At 40.7% G+C, this 23,053-nt stretch overlaps 1 protein-coding gene across 1 annotated transcript in view; it reads right to left on the bottom strand.

Moving 5' to 3' along the window:
• znf407 (zinc finger protein 407) overlaps nt 1–20,415 on the bottom strand; it is a 148,760-nt gene extending 128,345 nt beyond the window's left edge. Inside the window, exons 1-4 of the mRNA XM_058053005.1 lie at nt 20,282–20,415; nt 18,270–18,928; nt 16,139–18,184; nt 9,726–9,840 (exon numbers count right to left, since the gene is read on the bottom strand). Coding sequence (XP_057908988.1) covers nt 9,726–9,840; nt 16,139–18,184; nt 18,270–18,852 — 2,744 coding nt within the window. The 5' untranslated portion in view covers nt 18,853–18,928; nt 20,282–20,415. The remainder of the gene's footprint in view (nt 1–9,725; nt 9,841–16,138; nt 18,185–18,269; nt 18,929–20,281) is intronic.
• Between the last annotated feature and the right edge of the window lie 2,638 nt (nt 20,416–23,053).

The raw sequence follows: 23,053 nt of genomic DNA, 5'->3' as shown, positions 1-23,053 counted from the left end.
CAATTACGGGAAACTTGGGATATTGAGCCTGAAGAGCAGTACAACAAATTAAGACTAGGAGTTTTGAAAACATTAAATTGTAAAACAGATGTCTCATTGTCCAAAGACCCACTTCAGTATCAACTGAAAAGAAAAGTTGGATGTATAGACAATGATTACTTAGTTAACGTTAGTTAGTTAGTCGTTAAAATACATCAGGTATGAAGATGGTCATTCTGGGAAGAGTTTGGACACAGCGTTTTTGATATTGAAAGATGACCTGGTTCACCATCCCCGTTGTTCATTCCAACAGTGTATGACGAGGTTCAGGTCAAACCACCACACCATTTAAGATGAACGTTACTTTGTACAGTCACAATGGAAGAGAAATGGGCATACCCATAGACAGTAGTCAATATTGATTCATAAATCTGACAATTACGAGAATGTTGGGATATTGAGCCTGAAGAGCAGTGCAATAAATTAAGACTAGGAGTTTTGAAAACATTAAATTGTAAAACAGATGTCTCATTGTCCAAAGACCCACTTCAGTATCAACTGAAAAGAAAAGTTGCATGTATAGACAATGATTACTTAGTTAACGTTAGTTAGTTAGTCATTAAAATACATCAGGTATGAAGATGGTCATTCTGGGAAGAGTTTGGACACAGCGTTTTTGACATTGAAAGATGACCTGGTTCACCATCCCCGTTGTTCATTCCAACAGTGTATGACGAGGTTCAGGTCAAACCACCACACCATTTAAGATGAACGTTACTTTGTACAGTCACACTGGAAGAGAAATGGGCATACCCATAGACAGTAGTCAATATTGATTCATAAATCTGACAATTACGAGAATCTTGGGATATTGAGCCTGAAGAGCAGTACAACAAATTAAGACTAGGAGTTTTGAAAACATTAAATTGTAAAACAGATGTCTCATTGTCCAAAGACCCACTTCAGTATCAACTGAAAAGAACAGTTGGATGTATAGGCAATGATTACTTAGTTAACGTTAGTTAGTTAGTCGTTAAAATACATCAGGTATGAAGATGGTCATTCTGGGAAGAGTTTGGACACAGCGTTTTTGACATTGAAAGATGACCTGGTTCACCATCCCCGTTGTTCATTCCAACAGTGTATGACGAGGTTCAGGTCAAACCACCACACCATTTAAGATGAACGTTACTTTGTACAGTCACAAGGGAAGAGAAATGGGCATACCCATATAGACAGTAGTCGATATTGATTCATAAATCTGACAATTACGGGAATCTTGGGATATTGAGCCTGAAGAGCAGTACAACAAATTAAGACTAGGAGTTTTGAAAACATTAAATTGTAAAACAGATGTCTCATTGTCCAAAGACCCACTTCAGTATCAACTGAAAAGAAAAGTTGAATGTATAGACAATGATTACTTAGTTAACGTCAGTTAGTTAGTCGTTAAAATACATCAGGTATGAAGATGGTCATTCTGGGAAGAGTTTGGACACAGCGTTTTTGACATTGAAAGATGACCTGGTTCACCATCCCCGTTGTTCAGTCCAACAGTGTATGACGAGGTCGAGGTCAAACCACCACACCATCTAAGCACAAATCCTTTATGAACGTTACTTTGTACAGTCACAGTGGCAGAGAAATGGGCATACCCATAAACAGATCTGACACAGATGTATCGAATTGTCAAACACGTCTTCATAAGAAGAATAACTAAAGCTTGACGTTTGACAGTGGATGTCCAAATATGACCAATATTTGCACTTTATATCAGCTCAATTATGACAATGGCAATGACTGATGGCATTTTACCTCTTTACTGCACCCCTGATAAAAAAAAAGGGGCATCACACAGAGAGAGGAGTGACGAAAGAGTCAATGGAGGGACACGCAATGAAAATAATCTATACTTACCCTAAGTTAATTAAAAAGTGCCAGAGGAGATTAATAGCTATATGGCAGCTTTTTGTCAGACCGTGCCAGTGTCTGAGAGAACCAGCATGTACTGTAAGGGATGGTGGTAGTAAGATACAAATAAAAACAAATGGCGGTATAGGGACAGGTCTTCTGTTAGGACACCTTAAAAAGGCCCCTTGTGAGTATTAAGAAAATACAAACCAGTCTAATGTGCTGGTTTGTGAAGTAAATCACAAGTTGTCCGTCTGATTAGCCAGACCGCCTATCCCACTTTACCCATCAGCTCAGCTTTGTGTCAACCATCCATCTTACATCGTCCCCATTTCGCCACCTTTAACTTTCCATTTCTTCACTTTGCTGAGCCGGGATATTTTATTCCTCTATCAAATATGCATGTCATTAATTAAGTGAAATTACTCCTGACTGCCAAATATCTGGGCGTCAACAGAGAAATACAGGACCGTGAACCAACACTTAAACATGACTTACAGCCTTTTCAGCGCTATCCACGGGCAGATTACCAGACACTTTGAGCTTCTGGAATCAAGCGCTGTTTCTTTGCCTACACCCAGCTTTTTAATAAAGCGTACGATGGATGACTCTCACATTTCTGACGATGACACGACTGATATTTTAATTACGTACATTTTTTTTCATCATCATTCCATTGCTATTGTTAATCACTAATCAAAGTTTCTTTCCCTTCTCCAACATACTGATGAAACAATTAGCTACATGGAATTGATTGATCGGCATTGTTCCTAAAACAATTCCATAGCGTGATGTGATAAAAGTTTTGTAAAACTTTTGTAAGTGAGTGAGGTGTACATTTTTTTCAGACTTAGATTTTTAGTACTGTGGTTTCCAGTATAAATCTAACTTTTATTTCCCATACTTAGGTTGGTCCTTATTATTTAGCATCATTAATGGATTGACTCTGTGATGGTTCCCAAAGACCCAGTGTGGCAGCAAGATCAACCACCACAATTTTCCTGTTTTGCCATTCAATTGTGTTTCTCACATCAATAACCCAAAATAGAGCCAACCAAAGTAGTTTCAAGTGCCAGCATTTCGACAAAGAAGATGAGAAACACTATTGAATGCAATAAATAACTGGCAGGTGGAGTCCGTGTTGATCTAGCTGCCACATCATGCCTTTGGGAACAGCCATTAAGGTAAACGAAACCTTACTTGTGCAGTCATCATTTATTTGTAGAATTGCATGCATGTAAAACTATAAAAACGTGTTTTGTGCTAACACTTTTGAGAGTCAACCACTGATGATAGCATAGGCGGGGAACTTCTGGGTCCGGATGCCGTTTTGGTAGTTAGTTATAAGGATACTAACAAGGAAGGATGTTTGTGTTGAAGGTGTGTGCAATATTGTATGCTAACCAGTGAAACCAGGGAAAATTGTGATGGAAATTTTTGACAGAAAAACGCGCAGAAGCAGATGCTAACAGAGGTTCCACCACTTCAAGACACATTTTTTGACTGATGTAACTTATACTCAGGAGTCCGGAAATTACGTTAATAGAATTAATTTATCCTATGATGAATATTCGTCAAAAAAATAATAATAATAATAATGTTAAGGCCACACAAGTTCTTCAGTGTGCACCAGAAAATTTGGATAGTCAACATCCAAGCCAAGAGCATCTTTTAGGTTATTTTCCAATCCATGTTTATATTATTATTATTATTATTAAACAGAAATGTAGCTATTATGAAGCTCCAGGGTTACCGTTATGGGTGTACTAAATGAGATTGTTATTAAAATAGGACTGATATGTTGGAAAATATTTCCCTTTGTCTCTGGTGCTCAGTAAATGCCGATTTGGGTCCAATTGCAAAACTTCCTTTCATCAACAAGAGACTGACTAAGCAGAGTTAATCTCCCTTACGCACCTGTGGTGTAGAATTTTCAGCAAATATTCTATTTGTATTACTTCCAAAACACGGATTGCATTTCTGTAGTTAACAGCCCAAAGCCAGAGCCCAGTCATACATGAAGTATTCATGTACATTGGTGTGAAATGTCTAACTGTCACTACTTTGCTTGCATGTTTCAGGTCATCAAACAAATGTAAATATTAGTCGGTGACAACACATTAGATGAAACGTTTTATTATTAACTAATTCGATCCCAGCCATATTTCTAAAGGCATCCCTCTCAGTACCGACCGTTTTTGTGATTCGGCATTAACATTTCTCTTTAATTTGTCATCTTGTGCACGCTACAAGGCTCCGTGCTCCGATTATGTTGGTGACCTCAAGCTGAAACCAACTTGGGTTCTGCAGCAGGACTATGATCCAAAAGACACCAGCCATGCACTCCACCTTGAAAAGACTGAATAAGAACAAAATGAAGACTTTGAAGTAGCCAAAGTCCTGACCTGAATCCTACCGAGACGCTGTGGCATGACCTAAAAAGGCTGTTCATGCTCGAAAATCCGACAGTGTGGCTGAATTACAACAATTCTGTAAAGATGAGCGGGCCAAAATTCTTCCAGCGCTCTAAGAGACTCATAGCAAGTTATTGCAAACGCTTGATTGCAGTTGTTGTTGTAAAAGGTGGCCCAACCAGTTATTCCGTTTAGGGGGCAATCACTTTTTCACACTGGGCAATGAAGGCTATTCTGACCTTCATAATAAAACGTTGTGTTGTCATTGACTAATATTCTTAATTTGTACAATGTCCCTATAGACATTTCAAGTACATTGTTTCCCTACCAAGTACAAAAACCAGGCATAAAAACACATCTGAATTTATACTGATATAGCAATTCCGGCAAAAAATGTTTCATGTTTTTTTTTTCCTGTCATGTTTTTCCAAATGCTATGTGTGTATGACTGCGTTTCTATTGTAAAAAAACATTAATTTTACAAACATCAGCCCAAGGCTACTAAACACATCTAATCCATTATGCTGCACTTTATCGTGTTATGGGGGTAACGGGCTGTAAAGCTGTCTCGGTCATAAAGAGCGATCACAGAGTACCGAGTCAAACCAGACCACACCAAGCTCTCCGAGCCATACACAGCCCTTGTTATCATCAGAACTGCTCAGTCACATACTTAACCTTTCCGGACCAGCCTGGCTGCATTATTTTCCAAATGACCTTTAGTGTTACTCATTTCATTTCCAATAATGGTGTACTAAATTCAGTTAAATGCATCAGAGCATAATGTGTTTATTTTGGTGAAGGGGACAACAGAAACTGAAAAGGACCATGCACCCAGACACGCATTCAATAACGAAAAAATAAAAATGAAACCTATTCATATACTTACATCTGATGCTTAAGAAAATCAAAAGATATAATTCAGAAATTTGAGCTTAATAATACTCACTTTCAACACAAAACACTACTTGTAATACGGATAATAGCATGCAAAATATACAACATAATGTGCATAATATGCAAAGGTCCAACACTAAGATGAAGCTGGCGTACCACCGACCGTACCGACCGCTAAGCTTGCGAGGATCAGTACGTTTAATGCTATATGAGGAAAAAAGTGGGGGTGGGGTGGAGGGATCTTAGCGAAATCGCTAATGTTCACAATGATTACGTGTAACTCAAACACTGTGTGTGTTTTTATATATGCCTGACAGGCAGTAATTTGGTGTATTATATTCTGCGGTTTTAATTGCACGCCACCAACGTGTCCCTGTGACACGTTATGAAGTGATGATGTACAATTATTTCGGGGCGGCGGGAGATCAGTGGAGTGACATTATAATCATCCTCATAGGGATCCTTCTCTTCATCTGCAACAACCATTAATGTTTAAATGAGAGGAAGCAAAGAAGGGGGGGGAAATAAAAATAGTTCTCAGGGAGTTTCTAACCAGAATCTGTTGGAGGATTACGGAGAATCACGTCAAAGGAGCTGAGGGGTGTGGATAGACAATAGAGGGTCTGAATGAAGTGACGGTTTCTCCGGATAAGCAGCAAGTTAAGATGCTCCTCTACTGTCACCGCCAAACCTCACACTTCTCGTATAAGGCCCGGGCATTAAGGCACATTACAGCGGATGAGCCACGCAAGGCGGAACTGATGGGCTATTCTGGGAGCGGACCAGACAATCTCACAAGACAAGGGGACATAAAAATGCTGACATGAGCCAGCCCCATCCTGTTAACAGTCAAATCACACACCCAACATGAAATCAAGACTAGATATACTGTATGAATATTCTCTCCGATACTAAGTCAATTGAAGTAAAATCCGAGTGGGAGGAAACCTCTACAGCAGAGGTAGGGAACCTATGGCTCGGGAGCCAGGTAGGGCTCTTTTGATGACTGTATCTGGCTCTCAAGCATTTACCACAATAAAAATGTATGTTTGCTAACATTTTAAAGTAAACATCACAGAAATCACTGTTAAAAATATTAAAAATCAACAACTTTCTTATGCATTTTAATCCGTCCATCTATTTTCTACTGCAATACGGCCGACCATATCTATCTTTCCTGATGATATTTTCCAGGTCAAACACCAAAACTCGATTATTACTGGGTAATGCGGTAGTGTACCTCGGTCATTAAGATGTAAATGTAAACTTTCCTCCTTTAGTCAAATAGTCACCTAGCTAAAGCTGCAGAACCAAGCCTTCTGGCAAAGATGGCCAAAAGAATGAAATATACGGAGTACGGTGCAAAACCATGCAGCAGCAGAAGTTGCATTAATGGAAGCAAGTATTTGATTTATTATTGGACACTGCGCTGCTCACAAAAGTGTGCTGGCCACACCCCCTTGGCGTGGGGTAGTGTGCCTGGTCTACGTAATTAGAGCCCATTATATCTAAAACTGTTGGTCTTACATAAAAATGTACACATTTTATTGCATTCAATGTTTAAAAATGTATATGGCTCTCACAGATACACATTTTAAAATATCTGGCCTTCATGGCTCTCTTAGCCAAAAAGGTTCCCGACCCCTGCTCTACAGGAAATACAAGCAAGGTAAACTGCAAACTTTTTTAAAGTTCTGCTCAAATTCATGAAGTGACACTTGGAAACAAGCAGTTTATGACTCATAATAACAAAAAGCATTCCACATGAGAACAATCCCTTCCTTTGATAGTGTTAATACTACAGTAGTAAGGCAAGGGCCGAGGGCCGATATTAAACCAATGCCTCAAAGCATTTAGATTGTTTATGCATAATTTAACACCTACAACAGCACTGGATGTCCGTCCGGACCAGAGAGCAGGAGGGTGAAAATGCTGAACGCAGGGCCTTTCTGGGAGATGATGGAGTAGAGGAAGAGGAGGCTCATTAAATGACCCAGCCCCACTGTGGACAAAACACGCTGGGAGGAATTCACAGGAATCTACCATCTCACATGCTGGTGGACTTTTTTTTTTCTTTTTTTTTAACCAATTAAATATGAGAAATCTTATCGTGCATGCTAACAACCAATTTGTGTTTTCTGCTGTTGCTGCACCTTAGGAGTTCTTTATAGGCAAATTAAAAACAGATCTCTTTGTTGTGGAATAAAGACATACGGATCCGTGGATAGATAGATAATATCCCTGACAGGACTGCGTGACGGCGAGGTGATGAGCAAGACGCAGACCGGCCCGTTCTGGTGTGACTGACAGCATGGTCAAGAGTTCCAATGTGTCCTGGCCCTGCATTAGCATTTCTTAATTAAATGCCACAGCAATATGATCTTTAACGATCAACAACTTCCTCGCTCCTGATAAGACATCAACTTCAGGGGGCGAAAGCTAAAATGAAGTGGACAGCTGCGATCCGGCACATTCATTCACTCAGCGTTAGAACCCAGGTAATGTTATCTTCTGATAGTTTAACAAGGGAAACAAAGCGATTAATGGCATGTTTTGAGAAAAAAAAAAACAAAAACAGACAAAATAACACAACAACTTAATGAAACAGAATGGCAACGGACCATCATTAGTAACTATAGCGGAAAATGCAAATTTTAAATGCACAATAATCTTAGTTTTCTAGGTCTACCAAAACGTGTAATCACGTTATACATTATACCTGCAATGCGGTCATCCATTAGCGATGTGCTTTCAATTTAGATTAAGGATAAATCATCAAACGGGAAAAGTTGGGGCTGTGTGCATGTGTGGCTCTGGCCTTAATGAGGGTGTTTCTGGGGGGTTTCTTTGTGTTTGCTGCTCTTTATTCAAGACGAGGGATGGCCTGGTGATCAGTCAGTAATGAAAGCACACATAGGGCCGATTTGTCACCAATGGCCGCACATGGCAGCACATGGCTCCTCCGTCTGCATGATTTGTGAAAGCAGGGGCTGTATTTAGTAGTGCCATTTAAAGACATATTGGAGAAGTGTTCCATATGTATATGCGGCTATGTAAAGTGTCACATTTGTAGCACTTGGGAGAAGAGGGGGGGTTTTCGCTGGAGAGCTCGTGAAACATGAGCATTTCTTCTCATTAAAGGAAAAGCCGTGCTTAAACCAAAGCTTGTTTTCTCCCGCTGTAATATGTTTGCAAACATCAGTTGGAGCAAATAAACACATTCACTCAGCTCGGCTTTCGCGGAACAAACTTGGCCTGCAAATGAACTAAGTGGAAACGCTTACAGAGAAATACGTAGAGAGAAAAAGTAATATCTTTACATACGTCTTCATCTTTAGGAGTCTGGAGCCATATACGTTTGATGGTGAAAAACTGCAAACTCAACAATGAAGTATTTCTCCAACTGTATATTTAACATTTTAATGCAAGCATTTGAACTCCGCAAGGCTGCGTGGGGCTGTACTGCGGAAATAAAACTAATTGAATACAACATAATTACACGTAAGATGGTGCAAGGGGGCGGGATGTGAAGAACTCTTATTTCGCCGTAGGAACGAACCCAGAACTTTGAACTTTTGGAGGAGCCTTGTGTGTTTAGACTACAGGAACCTTACACTACTTGGTATTTACAGGCTCATCATTCCTGATAATACAGATTAAATTACAAAGAAGGTTAAATCATGGCACTGAAAATAAATTTCAGAATTCATTAAATGCTGTAGAAAATTAGTTGCTGTGGTTCGCATACAGACAGTCCCACAAACGGTATCGAAAATGTTTTTTTCCGACTGCGGGAAAACAGCAGAAGCAAAATACAGTCGTCAATCGCCATTTTGTGGATCAAATTTCATGGCTTCACTCTATCACGGTTTTTCAAAATAAAAGACTACAGCCTAAGCACAAGCAAAGTTTACACATTCTCTGTCTATATTTAGCATTTTGTGTACTTCTGAGCTGCCGTTTAGCACGTTAGCTATAGAGGGCAGTGACCTTCTATATGTTGGATCAGAGCAAGCTTTTAGGAAATGAGAACTAGGAAGTGCTGAAGTGTTGATGCTGTGTCTGACATCCTGATGGGGTGTCATTCAGTCGTCCTTACAGTATATTGATGAGACAAAAGCCACCTCAGGAAGTATGCTGTCCGGAAAATGGAAGGAACTCTCCTGGTGCTAACGTGTGAGTGTGTGCTATGGCTAATATCTTATGTTGTGTCATTATGTCTCCTATATTGGATTATATGAGTTTAAAGATGACTATAGGGGTGTTATATCAGGTCAACAGGACTCAAACAAAAAACATATTTAGAAGGTCGTAACAGGTTTTCTGTGCTCCAACTACAAAAATATTTCATTAATAAATAAGGAATCCTACTTTGCATAAATTCACTTATCACGGCTGGGCAATAAATGAGGGATTACTGTGCTGTGGATTTTTAGGTACACTCAGATTTCCAATGATCTGACTATGCTAGGCGTGAAACCACATAGATGGTTAAATAGCAACGTTGCGAAGCCTGAAACTCACCCACAGATGTCGCATTTGTACTCTCGCATGCCCAGGTGTCTCTTCACGTGGTTCCTGGCGTCACCCAGCTGAGCAGTTGCAAAGTGGCAGATCTTACAAAGAAAGGGCTTGGATCCTGTAAAGTTGGACATTGACATATGAAACATTAACAACTATATACATTTGAAAAAGTCACAGTTTAGTTTTCCTAATACTATTACAGCATGTGTGTACGGCCGCCATTACTGCTGTGCTACTTCAATTTAACCAGCCAAAGATTGATTCTCAGTATCATAAAACCAGATGTGCTCAATCTAATTGACGTAAAAACTACAGTCACACTCCGAGTACCAAGTATCTCCTCTTTCACTCTCCATCCATTCTTGTCAGTCACCTCTACTCTTACCTACTCTTCCCCTGCCTGTGGATGTGTAAATTGGATTTTAAAAGGTCAAGGCAAAAACATAAATCAATTATATGTGTGCCCACTACCAAGCGTTCCATCATTAAAGGACTAATCACTTAGGCAGGCTTCAAAAGGAGGTTTCCCCCTAATTATTATCATTAATAAGTCCGGGGGCGAGGCACATTGAGAGAGCGGTGCAGCATCTGATGGCCATCCTTCATTTAAGCGAAGTGCTGGCATCTGCAGTATTTATAAAGTATCTATAAAGAGTGGCATACATTGTCATTACTTTTGACATTTGACATGACTCAAACCTTGTCATTGCTCACACAGGATATCTTTTTTAGAACGTTTCCATGGAAATGTGTCCAATAAGAAACACATTGTGAGGGTCGGATCCAATGTTGAATGAGCCTGGTTCAAATTCTCGGTGATGGGGTTGTGGTTCTTTATATATTTTATACACAAAGCAACAGAAGCAAAGCATTGTTGTATCGAACATAGCTTGCTCCAATTATTTATGGTATTGTACCTGTACTCTAAAAGTTGTGTTTACAGTTTTTCCCAAATATTAATTTACTTATTTGGCCTGAAATGTGCACCTTGTCAGGGTAACTTAGTGGAATTTCTTGCCTTATTAATTGAGTTGGAACCATCAGTTACTATGTTGTGTAAGTCCAGATATTTGGCCTGTACCGTAATGACACTGGGTATTCTACTCCGTACAGTACTCTTTTTATTTACAACATATTGCGCAACTGCAGGGTCTTGAGAAACATGCTAACTCGCAAACTGGAGAGCTAGCGACCTAAACGGTGGCCTTCAAGTTATTTCCTTTAAACTTAAATAGCCAAAAACTTACCACTTCCACACGGATAGGGAGGATAACTATTAACGGTTATTTAACCTTTAACATGAACATTAATGAAACGTAATAATTTTTTCTGGGTACATGATACCATACAGCATCCATATCAAACTTGCACGGGGCCGCACTAACATTAAACTTTCATATCAAGGCGGGGGCCTCAAACTAGTGCCCTGCGGGCCACGTTTGGCCCGCGGGCCACGTGTTTGAGACCCCTGCTTTATATTCTATACTTTCAGTGCGGGCCAATGCTAGGCAGTACGATACCGGCCTTGTATGACATCCACTTTGGCATCTCAGTGCAAAACGACACTCTCTCTTGGTGAATATTCCAAAACATCCTGCAATATTTATTCTAGGGGCAGCAGTGGAATTGATTAAGCACTTTATGTAGATTACTAATTCGTTCAGTCACGGTTCACTTGCTGTGTGCTGGAAGTATGACACATTGAATCTTAAGCCGGTAACGAAGATTGAAAGGCTAGCGCGTGCTAACAAGGCCCATAAACACAGGAGGGTGGGAGGGTTTACACATGCTCTGCGGCAAAGGCAAAAGCATCACTTCAGATGTCCATACGCTACACATGCTAATACTCAAATCACAGCAGGCATCCGGTCTCATCCTTACATCTGCCAATGAGACGAGACATTGGAACATCCATTTTTAATTTTCATTTATTTCTCTGTAGTTTAGTTTTTAGGTCTTTCCTTTTTGCTCACACACAAAAAATCGAAAATTTGAGTTTAAGAGATGGCTGCGTTGGAAGCTGATTTGTACGAATGGTTTGAATGAGTCATGGCAGAAAAAAAAAAAGATGAACCGTCCCTCAGTTCTCACATCTTATCACATTAATACTTCACCACTCCACTTAAACACCCGTCATGAAACTGAAAATGACCATCAATGCTGTGTCATGTTGAATTAATACTGCTTTCCACACGGGGCAATGTGGCTCCCTCGTGTCCCTGATGAGATCGCCAATGATTAATTCATTTCCTGAGAAGTGACTGGAGCCTATGTGATGTTTAGCTGCACGCCCATACACAATGCAACGGTTTAAGCCAAGCATCTGCGATGGTGGTGGCAGTACATTTTCTTTAAAACAAAGTTCTAGAAAATGGTTGAAATAAGCATGATTTCAAGTTTATACTTTTACAAAAACATAAACAGGTGGTTATGTTTTAATTGTGTGTATTTGGTCCCATCCATCTAATCCTGCCTGCAACATGTACAACATTTTGACGAATGCTGCCAGCAATGGGCTTGGAGTAGTTTTTTTTTTATGTATATCATATTATATCACAAGTCCTTTCACCATGTGGACCCATTACTTTGATGCTCAGTCTTAAGTCAGACAAACCACTCAAGTGAAAAAGTGACCAATTTACCTAAAAATGCAAATTCCAGTGGCAGGCTCATTGGCAAAATGGAAATGTGCGCACGTTTCCTTTAAGGGACAAATTGACAAATCTGTGTGCAACCTCCCACTAGCTTCTTCTGATTTCAGTGATTAATCAAGAGGATAAAAACTAGGTCGTAATTAAAAGGATCTGGACATGCTCTCAGCCTCCAAACTGGCAGACCCCCATTGCGCTGCTCCACAGCCCCATAAACAAATTCCGAGAATAAATGACTGCCATATAAAAAGTTAATAACTCACTATAATGAGGGAACTTAAGCAATAATAACAACTGGCATATGCTGTCAAAATTAAGAAAAATTGTTGCTTTCCACCATAATGAAAACCAACATTTCATGACCATTTTTTTTTTTTTTTTTTTTTTTCAGAAAGGCCAACTAAATTCTTTTGAAAGCTCGATACGCCCTTGACCTGTTGACATCGCTCAGCACTGCGGAGTCACAGATTTCATTTTCCTAAGTAACACTGACTGCAAAAGAATAATGCTGTTGTCAGGTAGGAATTTATAGACACCGTTATTAGGAGCTCAACATTAATCTTGTATTTAACCTCCAATTCTCGCAGCTTTGACCAGTTAAATATTGGCAGCCAGAGACCAGATTTGGCACAACAATACTGACAAATTAAAATGATTACCGTTGCGGGGACTTGTGGCGCGCAACAAAGCTGTAATACCGACGTAGGCCAGCCAGACACACAAAATGGATTATGGAATCCGAGTCTCATTAATGTTTGAGCAGAAGTGGGAATGAAACATTCGAAGGCGAGAAGGGCATTTATTGATGGTTCCCTCACATCCCATTCCTGCATTAAGTTGATTTTAAAAGCAATTAATACACATGGTCAGGGAGATGTAACAGACCGCCGTATGTTCTTAACCTGTCGAACATTTCCTAGCCTGAGCCCAGAGCAAGTCTCTGCTTTGCATTATAAATGACAGGATAAATCTTAATGGATTGGGGATAATCAACTAGCCATGAAGGCTGACATATACGCACGTTCGCTACGCATTCTACCGCTCGCACACGTACACAACTGTGGACATCCAGACACAAGGGAAATTAAAGGCTTTGAATACGTCTGCATTGATTATTTTAAATTATTAGCCCACCTCTCTTTGGACCTCCAATGCTTTTAGCCTCAGCGTTAACACATTTACAGAGACTTATTGACTATAATTACAACTGAGTCTTGGTAATGGACACATCAATTATGAGTCGCACATGTCTCTGACCATACAAGCGTTGCTCAGGGAATCCCAATCTGCGGTCCATTAGCGTTTCTCTTGCTGTTGTGAAGCCCAATCAGTCTTTAGCGTCACCTCTACTGAAACGGCTTTTACCTGGATGTAGCAGACGCTAGCTTTAAAAAGGAAAACTGGGGCAATTTGGGGGAAGTTTGCTCATCATCCGCCATCCTTACTTGACACACACGTCTCTATTTTCTGTGCGTTCAAGATATAAAAACAGACATGTCGCACCTATGCTGCCTACAAAGACTGCGATTAAAACACCTCAAAAAAGCTATTATTGTTTTATATACGTGCTGTGAACATGTAGTAACACATGCACATTCATGATAACATTGGTTCTTTTTAAGCATTACCAAAACTGCATTGTGCATTGTTTTCACATACGCCTACACCTAGCATTAACTTTGTTGGGATGCACTGTGGACGAGTGTGTGGTGAAGCTAGTCGCTAGCCATTGAATGTGTCAAGGTGTAAATAAATGAGTAACGTATACAGTTTGATTGGCGTAACAATGTTAATAATAGTAATAATAATAATAAAAGTCGCCTTAGCTTGATTACTAAACTAAAAACCCACCTCTTTAAATCTGTTTTTAATGTCTAACGTTTTATATCTGACAGCTGTGCCCCACCCCCGCTTTTACTCATGTTTTAACTGTGTATTAACCAATGAATGTTGTATTTTGGTGTGTCTTCTACTCTGTTTACTTGCTTTTATTCAACTCCATTCTTCTATAAAGTGTCTGAGTATTTTGAAAAGCGATGTACAAATGTATTATTAATTAATATGTACGTCTCATTATATGCAAACAGAGCATTGTTGGGAAGACATATACAGTATGTGATTGTGGATGATGTGGTAAAATTCCCCAAGAAAGTGCCATTTTCTGTTAACAAAAAGGGTTGTATCTGCCCCTTTCACCTATGATTTTAACTTAATTGAGGAATTCCATTCATCAAAATGCTGTAAGGAACTAATATTTAGTGGTAACAAGTTAAATGAACTCAAAGTGAGAGCAGGAAAACAAAAACAATGGCGTATTATCCCTCAAGACATGATAACAACACTGAATTGCCTTCCGTCCGTCTGCTTTCTATGCCGCTTATCCCCATTAGGGCGACTTGAGTATGCTTGATCCTCTCAATTTACATTTTAACAATAAAACACTGATTTGATATTGTGTTGATGTGAAAGATGATTACCTAAATCTGAAGTTGTTTTTTTTTTTAAACAGCAACTTTATAATATCAAGCACATAGATGCAAGATTCCCCTACACCAGCATTTTATGGGCCACTCCACGCTACAGTGCCTTTGCACTTTCACTTCATTTTATGGCCCAATCCAGTCTGCCGTGCCATGGCACTAACAGTTCATCCCATCTGTATAATTGTCAGGTTTTTACTTACATTAAACAACTTGTCAGTTTCAGAGTAAGAGCACCTTCTGATCATGCATTTTAATGTGGAAAAGAGATGTGACCTGCTTTTAAAACCACAGAGTGCGCCAAAAAACGTAGCGAGCATGGCTGCATTGTATATACTAGGTAGTGAACATTAGGGCGCCACCAGTTTGCATAAACTGGGAATCGTGAGATTCCAATTCTCTGGGATGATTTTTTTGTCCCCACATGTGTGCACATACGCAAACACACACACACACACACACACACACACCATATTCAGGGCCATACCCTTATGATTTGAAGATATTACACTGGATTGTTGTAGTATTATAATTACTGCTGTCAAAAATAATATTGCACTGTTAAAGGAAACAAAATCACACTGAATCAAATCATACTAAATCATTCTGTTTTGGAAATATTTCATTTTTGAATCATATCTTAACCTGTCTCTACATGTGTATCAAATCATTTGTATCCCTATTTATAATAGATAAACCCTTTATCTGCAATTAATTGAGTTAACTATGGACAAAATGCAATTAATCATAATGAAATAGTTTAATCGATTGACAGGCCTAATTATTATCAATATCATTAGACTCCTCATTGTCTTGTTCTGCTGTAGCAAGGAAGAAAAAAAAAATCAGATTAGCGTAGCGCCTCATCACAGACCCGGATGAATCACCATGACAACAGTGATGCATGGTGATGGGAGCAACATGTTTTTGTTTGGGGCTTTGGTGTGAACTTATGAACAGCTCCAAATACCAGTCAATTTTGGGCTAAAATTTTGGGCTAAAATTTTGGGCTAAAATTTTGGGCTAAAATTTTGGGCTAAAATTTTGGGCTAAAATTAAAAAACAGAAAGCCCAGACCTAAATTCCACTGAAATCTGTAGGGTGGTCACTAGGGATGCCCTTGCAATGTGACAAAATTAGGAGAGCGGGTAATGTACTGTAGTGTCTATTTGTTTATATTAGGAATATCCTTGTATGTTAACACGTGTGTGTTTTCCATATGTTTTCTGTGTTACATGCGAGTTAAAAATGACATGCACAAATGCAGCGTGTACATACGTACCGGTGTGTGTGCGGATGTGAGCCAGAAAAGCCATGGAGTTGCTGCTCTTGCCCACTTTCCCGCAGTACTTGCAAACATTGCCTTGGTGCTCTTCCCGCTCGCGATTGATCTGTTCGGTGTCCTCCAATACGTATTTGTTGACTTGTCTCAGCAGCTCGTCATGTTTCTCCTTGATGTGAACAAACAGGTCTTGCTCCGTTTCGAAGCGGTCCGTGCATTTGGTGCACTTGAAGCACGCGCCGCCTTCGACTCGTTCTTCCAGGCTGTTCTGCTCATTTCGGATGTGGGAGGCGCTGGTCAGGTGCTGGTGCAGGTTGCTCTCGGTGTAGAACGACTTGCCGCACACCAAGCAGTGGAAATGCTTGTCCTTGGTCGGGTGCTTCATCGAGATGTGGACGTTCAGACCGCTGAGGCCGTCGGCCAAAAAGCCGCAGTCGTCGCAGCGGATTCCGGTGCTGCTCAGTTTGGCCTCGTTCTTTGATTTCCTTTCCGTGTGTTCAAACTTTTTAACATAAACGTGGGACAGCAGCACAGAGGATTCTGCTGCTTCTCTTGTTAGACCTTCAACAGCGTCCTGGCCCTCTAAACGTGCCTTCTCCTGCTGAGCAAGGTTCTTCACGGACACAATGCAGGCATCAAAAGTTGGAGCGCTGGACGGTTTCGGAACCGACCCTTCCACGTGTTGAGACTCCTGAACTACAAGTTCAATCTCTGTCGGGGACACGGGATCAGACGGTGCAGTTTGTGTTACTGCACACTCGGTTGGATCTCGAACATCAGCAGAGGAAGAGGTAATGTTCTCTGCTTCATTTTCCTCTGCAGCATCAACAGTCTTAGTATTGACAAAAGGTGCCACTGTGTCCTGACATTTTTCTTCATGGCTTTGTTCTGAACTTTGCTTTGATTGTTCTGGGGGGCTTAAAGGTTCAGACTCTGGGTGAACCATTGCGCCACCAGGATCCTTGACCTGTGCTGATATTTGACCGCCATTCTCCTGCGATGCCATGTATATCTGGCTTTTTTCCTTGTGTGTCTCCGTGCTGGCATGGTGAGTCATTTCCTTGCTCGTTAAAGCGTAATATTTGCATGCCAGACAGACGTATTCATAGTCTCTGCTGTGTTTCCTTTTCACGTGAAGAGAGAGGGAGGAGACTGAGCGAGCTACAAAATCGCATTGGCTGCAAAGAACACGGCCATATTGTTCTTCTTGTGGGCTCGTGCGTGACACCGCTTGATCTTCTTTGCCGACTTGTGAGTCCTGCTGTATTTCTGCGGTCTGTGATGTTTCGCTCGGTTCCGGGGATTGTGTATCTGTGGGTTCCTGAGATGAAGTGCGTTCAAGATTTTTGGCAGGGCTGTTTGCACACTGTTGAACACGTTTCATGTGTTTTTTGGTGATACAATGACGATCTATGTCTCCTTTGGTCACACAGCTGTAATTGCACACGGTACACCGGTAAACATATTCCTTGCTGTGTTTACGCCGGACATGGATACCGAGGTTCGTGGCATTAGATACAATTAAGCCACAATAACCACATTTGGTTGAAGACACTTGTTTTGGCCTCCCTCTTTTCCGTTTTGGAGGCTCCAATTCCGCATCGTCTTCTTCTTCCTCTTCTTCCGCTACAGCTTGAGCTGCCTCCATGGATTCTTTAATTCCCTGGGCCACGACAGCCATGCCGTCTCCGCTTCCGTCCCCTTTGTTTACCCTCTCAACGTACTCCGCCGGGCTGGAAGACGCTTCACTATTCTGCCTGGCCAGATGTTGCATGTGGGTGTCCGAGCAAAGATGTCTGTCCATCCATTCAGAAGTAGCGGAAAAGAAGTTACATAATTTACAGCGGTACCAATCCGAGCCGGGGTGATTGACGCGAGCGTGGCTCTCCAGCAAGGAGCGCGTGAATCCCTTGAAATCGCAGTTTGCGCACTTCAGTTGAGTTCTGGTCAATGGATGTTTCAGCATCACTTGTACGGGGTTTATCTTTAAAGAACTTTCCGCGTCTTCAGCCTCCTCTTCTTCGTCCATGTTCTCTTCAGCACCAACTGAAAGACAGTCCATACAAAATATTTCATCATGAAGAAACTTTTGTTATGTTGAGCTACGTTACTAAATAGAGCGAATACTCACATGTGTATGGTGTGTCTTTGCTGTGGTATCTCTGGATATGTACATCAAGAGGAGACTGGTCCCTAAACTCCTGTCCGCAGTAGTTGCATGAGTAGATAATCTTGGGTTTGGGGGTTCGTTTGCTCACTCTTCTCTCTTGAGGGGATACGGTCTGCTCTGCCGATGCCGGCACCTTGCTACTTAAACCATCATCATGGGAAGCTGAGCTCGGCTCATTAGTCTCAAGATTTGGATTGGATTCAATGTTTTGTTGAACTTCAGTCGCACTTTCTATCTCCATGTCGATCTCTTTTTGAACTTCACCTGGATTGTCATCTGAGATGTTTTCGCTATCCTCGGCTGTTTTTATATTTTCTGTAGCGATCCTCTTATGTTTCCTTGCATAGTGAATCTTCAGTGATCTTGGGCATTTTGCTGAGAAGTCACAAACGCTGCATTGAGTGGTCTCGTTTTCACTCACAGAGCCTCGTTGTAGGTTCTGCGTGGAAGCTGCATCATCTTTTTCAGGCTTCAGAATTGTACTGGATGAGTTGACTTGTGCATCCTCCATCTCCACGTCATCTGGCTGTCCGTTGTTCGGCATCTCCGGCCTCCTTTTCTGATGTATATGTTTTACATAAAGCTGTGAAAATGGCTCCACTTGAAGATGAATCAAGCACCTATGTGAAACGATATGATGCACACTTTAATTTGGCTGCCTCAATGTACCTCAAATACAATTCAGAACCATAAAAAAAGAATTATAGTTCAACCACAAATGTATTGTAATCAAGTTACAGATGATAAAGTTTCCCAGCAATATTTTCTGGTCAAATACGTGATACTGTCGCCATCTAGTGTTTACATTCGGCGTTGTTTTTTTGTTGTTTAATTGCACAATTCAGGCAGCTTTATAGTAAAAACTTTTCTTCTGTTATATTTTCTAACTGTCTGCTATGAGGACATCATGAACAAAACGGAAATGTGAATCCGGAAGTAGAATTTCGCATCTACTTTAAAATTATTGTGCTCGGTTTCAAGTATTGTCACTGATAAATATAACGTACCGATGAATATTGTAATAAGTGAAAATCGTGACAGATGGGCGAAAATGTGGTATTTGAATAACGTAAATTATTGTATTTCTGTAGCTCATTTGTTTATGCAAAATTGCGTCATAATTTATAATGAAACGGGGAAAACATTTATTTACTTTAACCTTTATTTATTATCTAGTGTGGTGGCAGGAAATGTCAAGAGCGTGTATTTTTATTATTATTATTATTATTATTATTATTATTTAGTGTCTGCATGGTCCACTGCAACATGAGCTTTGACCCTCAAGACACTTTTTCTCGTACTTGCGTAAAAGCAAGTGCAATATTTGCAGTGGACACAATGGAAGGACAAACGCTTGCATTTAATTTAATGCAGTTACAACCAAATATTATGAAACCGCCGCAGAAATAACAATATAACATGATTGGTTGGAAGTAACATTCTGGTTTCCATAGTTTTGCTCGGTTTTGCTAACACTGCTACTAGCATTAGCTGCAAAGTAAGGTTGAGCTGACCAAACAGTAGCGAAGGTGAGTGCTAACAACTACCACGACACACCAAGGCTTAGTTGGCACAGCAAACGACGTGGCTTAACACTCTAATAGTCTAACTCGAGTTTTATTGTGACATTAAAGAGGTACAATTTTGTTTTAGTGCTACCATCGAACAGCATTTGCTAGCTAGCAACTTCATTCTCATCTACTTTGAAATGTCGACACATTGGCCAATACAATTCCACCATCTGACTCGTCGTCCAATCACAGCGTAGGAATAGGCGGGTCTTAATCACTATCTAACCAAGAAAACGACGGCAGCACAGAGGCCCAAAAAGGAGGCTAACATTGACAGCGTGACACTGTGCAGTAACGTGACCAACAATTCACTTACATAATGACAACTGATTACACAATCAAATCTATGCAAAACACACAACCCAATGCTATATAAGGATGCGACTAAAAACACAAACGTACCTCCAATTTTGCTAATCTCTCCACCGTCCGCGCTTTTTGTAGCTAGACACAAATGGCGTACCGTAGCATGGGACATGCGTCACACCAAGGCGGAACTTGAGCCCGCCTTTTCCCTTTTTTCTACCCCCGGTTGTTGGCTTCAATGCCGCCTTCGGGTGTCGTGGGAAAAACAAGTGTCATAAAGTGTCATAACATAACCATCAAACCCACTTATGGTCACAAGGGCTGAGGCGTCCGAGCGAATAACCAGAATTGAATGTTTTGTTGTTTCCCTTTCCGATTGTATTGCGATTGCTGCTCTTTTATAATAATAATAAAACCTTTTTTTATAATAATAAAGTTAGGGGGAACACGAAATAAACAGCTGATTTAATGTAAACACTCTAAAGGAAGTACAAAAGTACAATCTACCTGAAAATGATGTAACAATTACCATTCTTTATTTAAGGTTTAAGTCTTTAAAGAATGATATTCGTATTTTTCAAGTTTTTTTTAGAAGACTTGTGCAGTTACTTTGTTTTAACTGAAACTCATCAAACCTCACAAGAATCACTGCATGATAACCAGTATTCATGCAAAGCATGCAGATGATGAATTAAAGCATGGCCATTCATTGATTAAGCTGTCCGACAAGTCGGGGTGATAAATGATACAGAGTGCAATAATTTTTTTGTTAAATTCATCACAGTCAAAATTAGATGACATGGATGGTTGCAAACACACAGTACCTCCCTTGCCCAATTTTTCATTATGATTTATCATCCATTTCACGCTATTAGCTGTCTAAAACAGTGGATCTATTCCTTGTGAATGCCTTTGAGCTAATAAATGTGTCACCCACACCTCCCACAACCATTTAATGTATATTGTATATATTTAGATGTACCAGGCATTAAAATGGATCAATAAAGTGAACAAATAAGGGTGGTCTAATATTTTTTTCTATGACTGTATATGTAAATTAAGACAATTACTGTTCACTAAAACATTTTAGTGTCCATGCAGAAGTCACTTGATAAAGACACATCAAATTTTGACCAATTTAGACCAAGTTGTGCATTGAAAGTCCCAGATGCTAAAGCTCTGCTAGCTTTTGTCCACTAGAGGGCAGAATATGCACATTTATTCCATGTTGTACATACATTTGTTATTGTTGGTCATATGTTGCAGTCCAAAACAGTTGCACAATGTGGCACTGTGGTAACCCCCAAACAATCATCTTGCACAAAAAAATGTAATGTTACCTTACAATACATGGTGGGCTTCAATTGACCTCTTGTGGTCTCTCTGGTTGGATGGAGGTAATATTCTGTACCAGTGTCGAAACAGTGTGGCCAGGCATTTGTATAGGACACCTAAAAGTGCAGTCAGTGCAAACCCAACCTGTGATGTTCCATGAAGAATGAAAGCCGTCTTCTCCTCCCGAATCTCCTCACAACAGCATGTAGAATCCATCTTTGTCGTTATTGATGGTTGCTACAGTCAAGCTGTTGGGACTACTGCATACTTGTGTACTGCGTGTGACGCATATTCTTCCGACTTCGAGCATCGTAGGTAGTTCTCAAGCAAATCTGGTGTGTAAGGACCAACATTATTCATTCATATCCCAGCTGTCTTCGGGCAAGAGGCGGGGTACACCCTGGACTTGTGGCCAGCCAATCACAGGGCACATATAGACAAACAACCATTCACACTCACATTCATACCTATGGACAATTTGGAGTCGCTAATTAACCTAGCATGTTTTTGGAATGTGGGAGGAAACCGGAGTACCTGGAAAAAAAACATGCATGCACGGGGAGAACATGCAAACTCCACACAGAGATGGCCATGGGTGGAATTGAACTCGGGTCTCCTAGCTGTGAGGTCTGTGTGCTAACCACTTGACCGCCGTACAGCCGGGCCAAAATTATTCATTCATTTTCGACCAATTATCCTCACAAGGGTCGCGGGGGTGCTGGAGCCTATCCCAGCTGTCTTCAGGCGAGAGGCGGGGTACACCCTGGACTGGTCGCCAGCCAATCACAGGGCACATATAGACAAACAACCATTCACACTCACATTCATACCTATTGACAATTAACCTAGTATGTTTTTGGAATGTGGGAGGAAACCGGAGTACCCGCAGAAAAACCCACGCATGCACAGGGAGAACATGCAAACTCCACACAGAAAAGGCAATTGAACTCGGGTCTTCTAGCTGTGAGGCAACCACTCGTCCCCCGCGCAGCCCTCCGCATGGGGAGAACATGCAAACTCCACACAGAGATGGCTGAAGGTGGGATTGAACTCGGGTCTCCTAGCTATGAGGTCTGTGCGCTAACCACTCGACCGCTGTGCAACCGAACCAAAATGATGTTTTAATGAATTCTATTGGAGTGTGTTTTTTGGCAACTTTTTATGTTTTTTGGTATGAAACGCTTTACGGGGTTGTCAAGACGACGAGACCGTAGCTGCATAATCCTTCTGCATAAACACGGCCATGTTTAAGAGGCGAGCCTCCAAATGGGGCGCTGCAATGTTTGGGTTTGCAGGTTTAGAAATGTACCAAGCCATTTCACTTGAGATGTTTTTCTACAAGATTACCAGGTAATGAAGTCTTACATGACTTTTTATTGTGATGTTAGCCTCCTCTTTGGGATGACTCTAAGGCATTGCTCTGCTTTGAAACTCATCCATAGTTCCCTGATCCTCACTCTTCTGTGCTATTATCCCATCTATCGTAAATACCAACCTGCAAACTAAATGGATTGCACATGCACTTTCACTCCC

This window comes from Doryrhamphus excisus, chromosome 17 (genome assembly GCF_030265055.1).
Source record: "Doryrhamphus excisus isolate RoL2022-K1 chromosome 17, RoL_Dexc_1.0, whole genome shotgun sequence".
Classification (NCBI taxonomy): domain Eukaryota; kingdom Metazoa; phylum Chordata; class Actinopteri; order Syngnathiformes; family Syngnathidae; genus Doryrhamphus; species Doryrhamphus excisus.
Note: the sequence above shows the minus strand (reverse complement) of the source record. Positions and strands in the feature narration are given on the sequence as shown.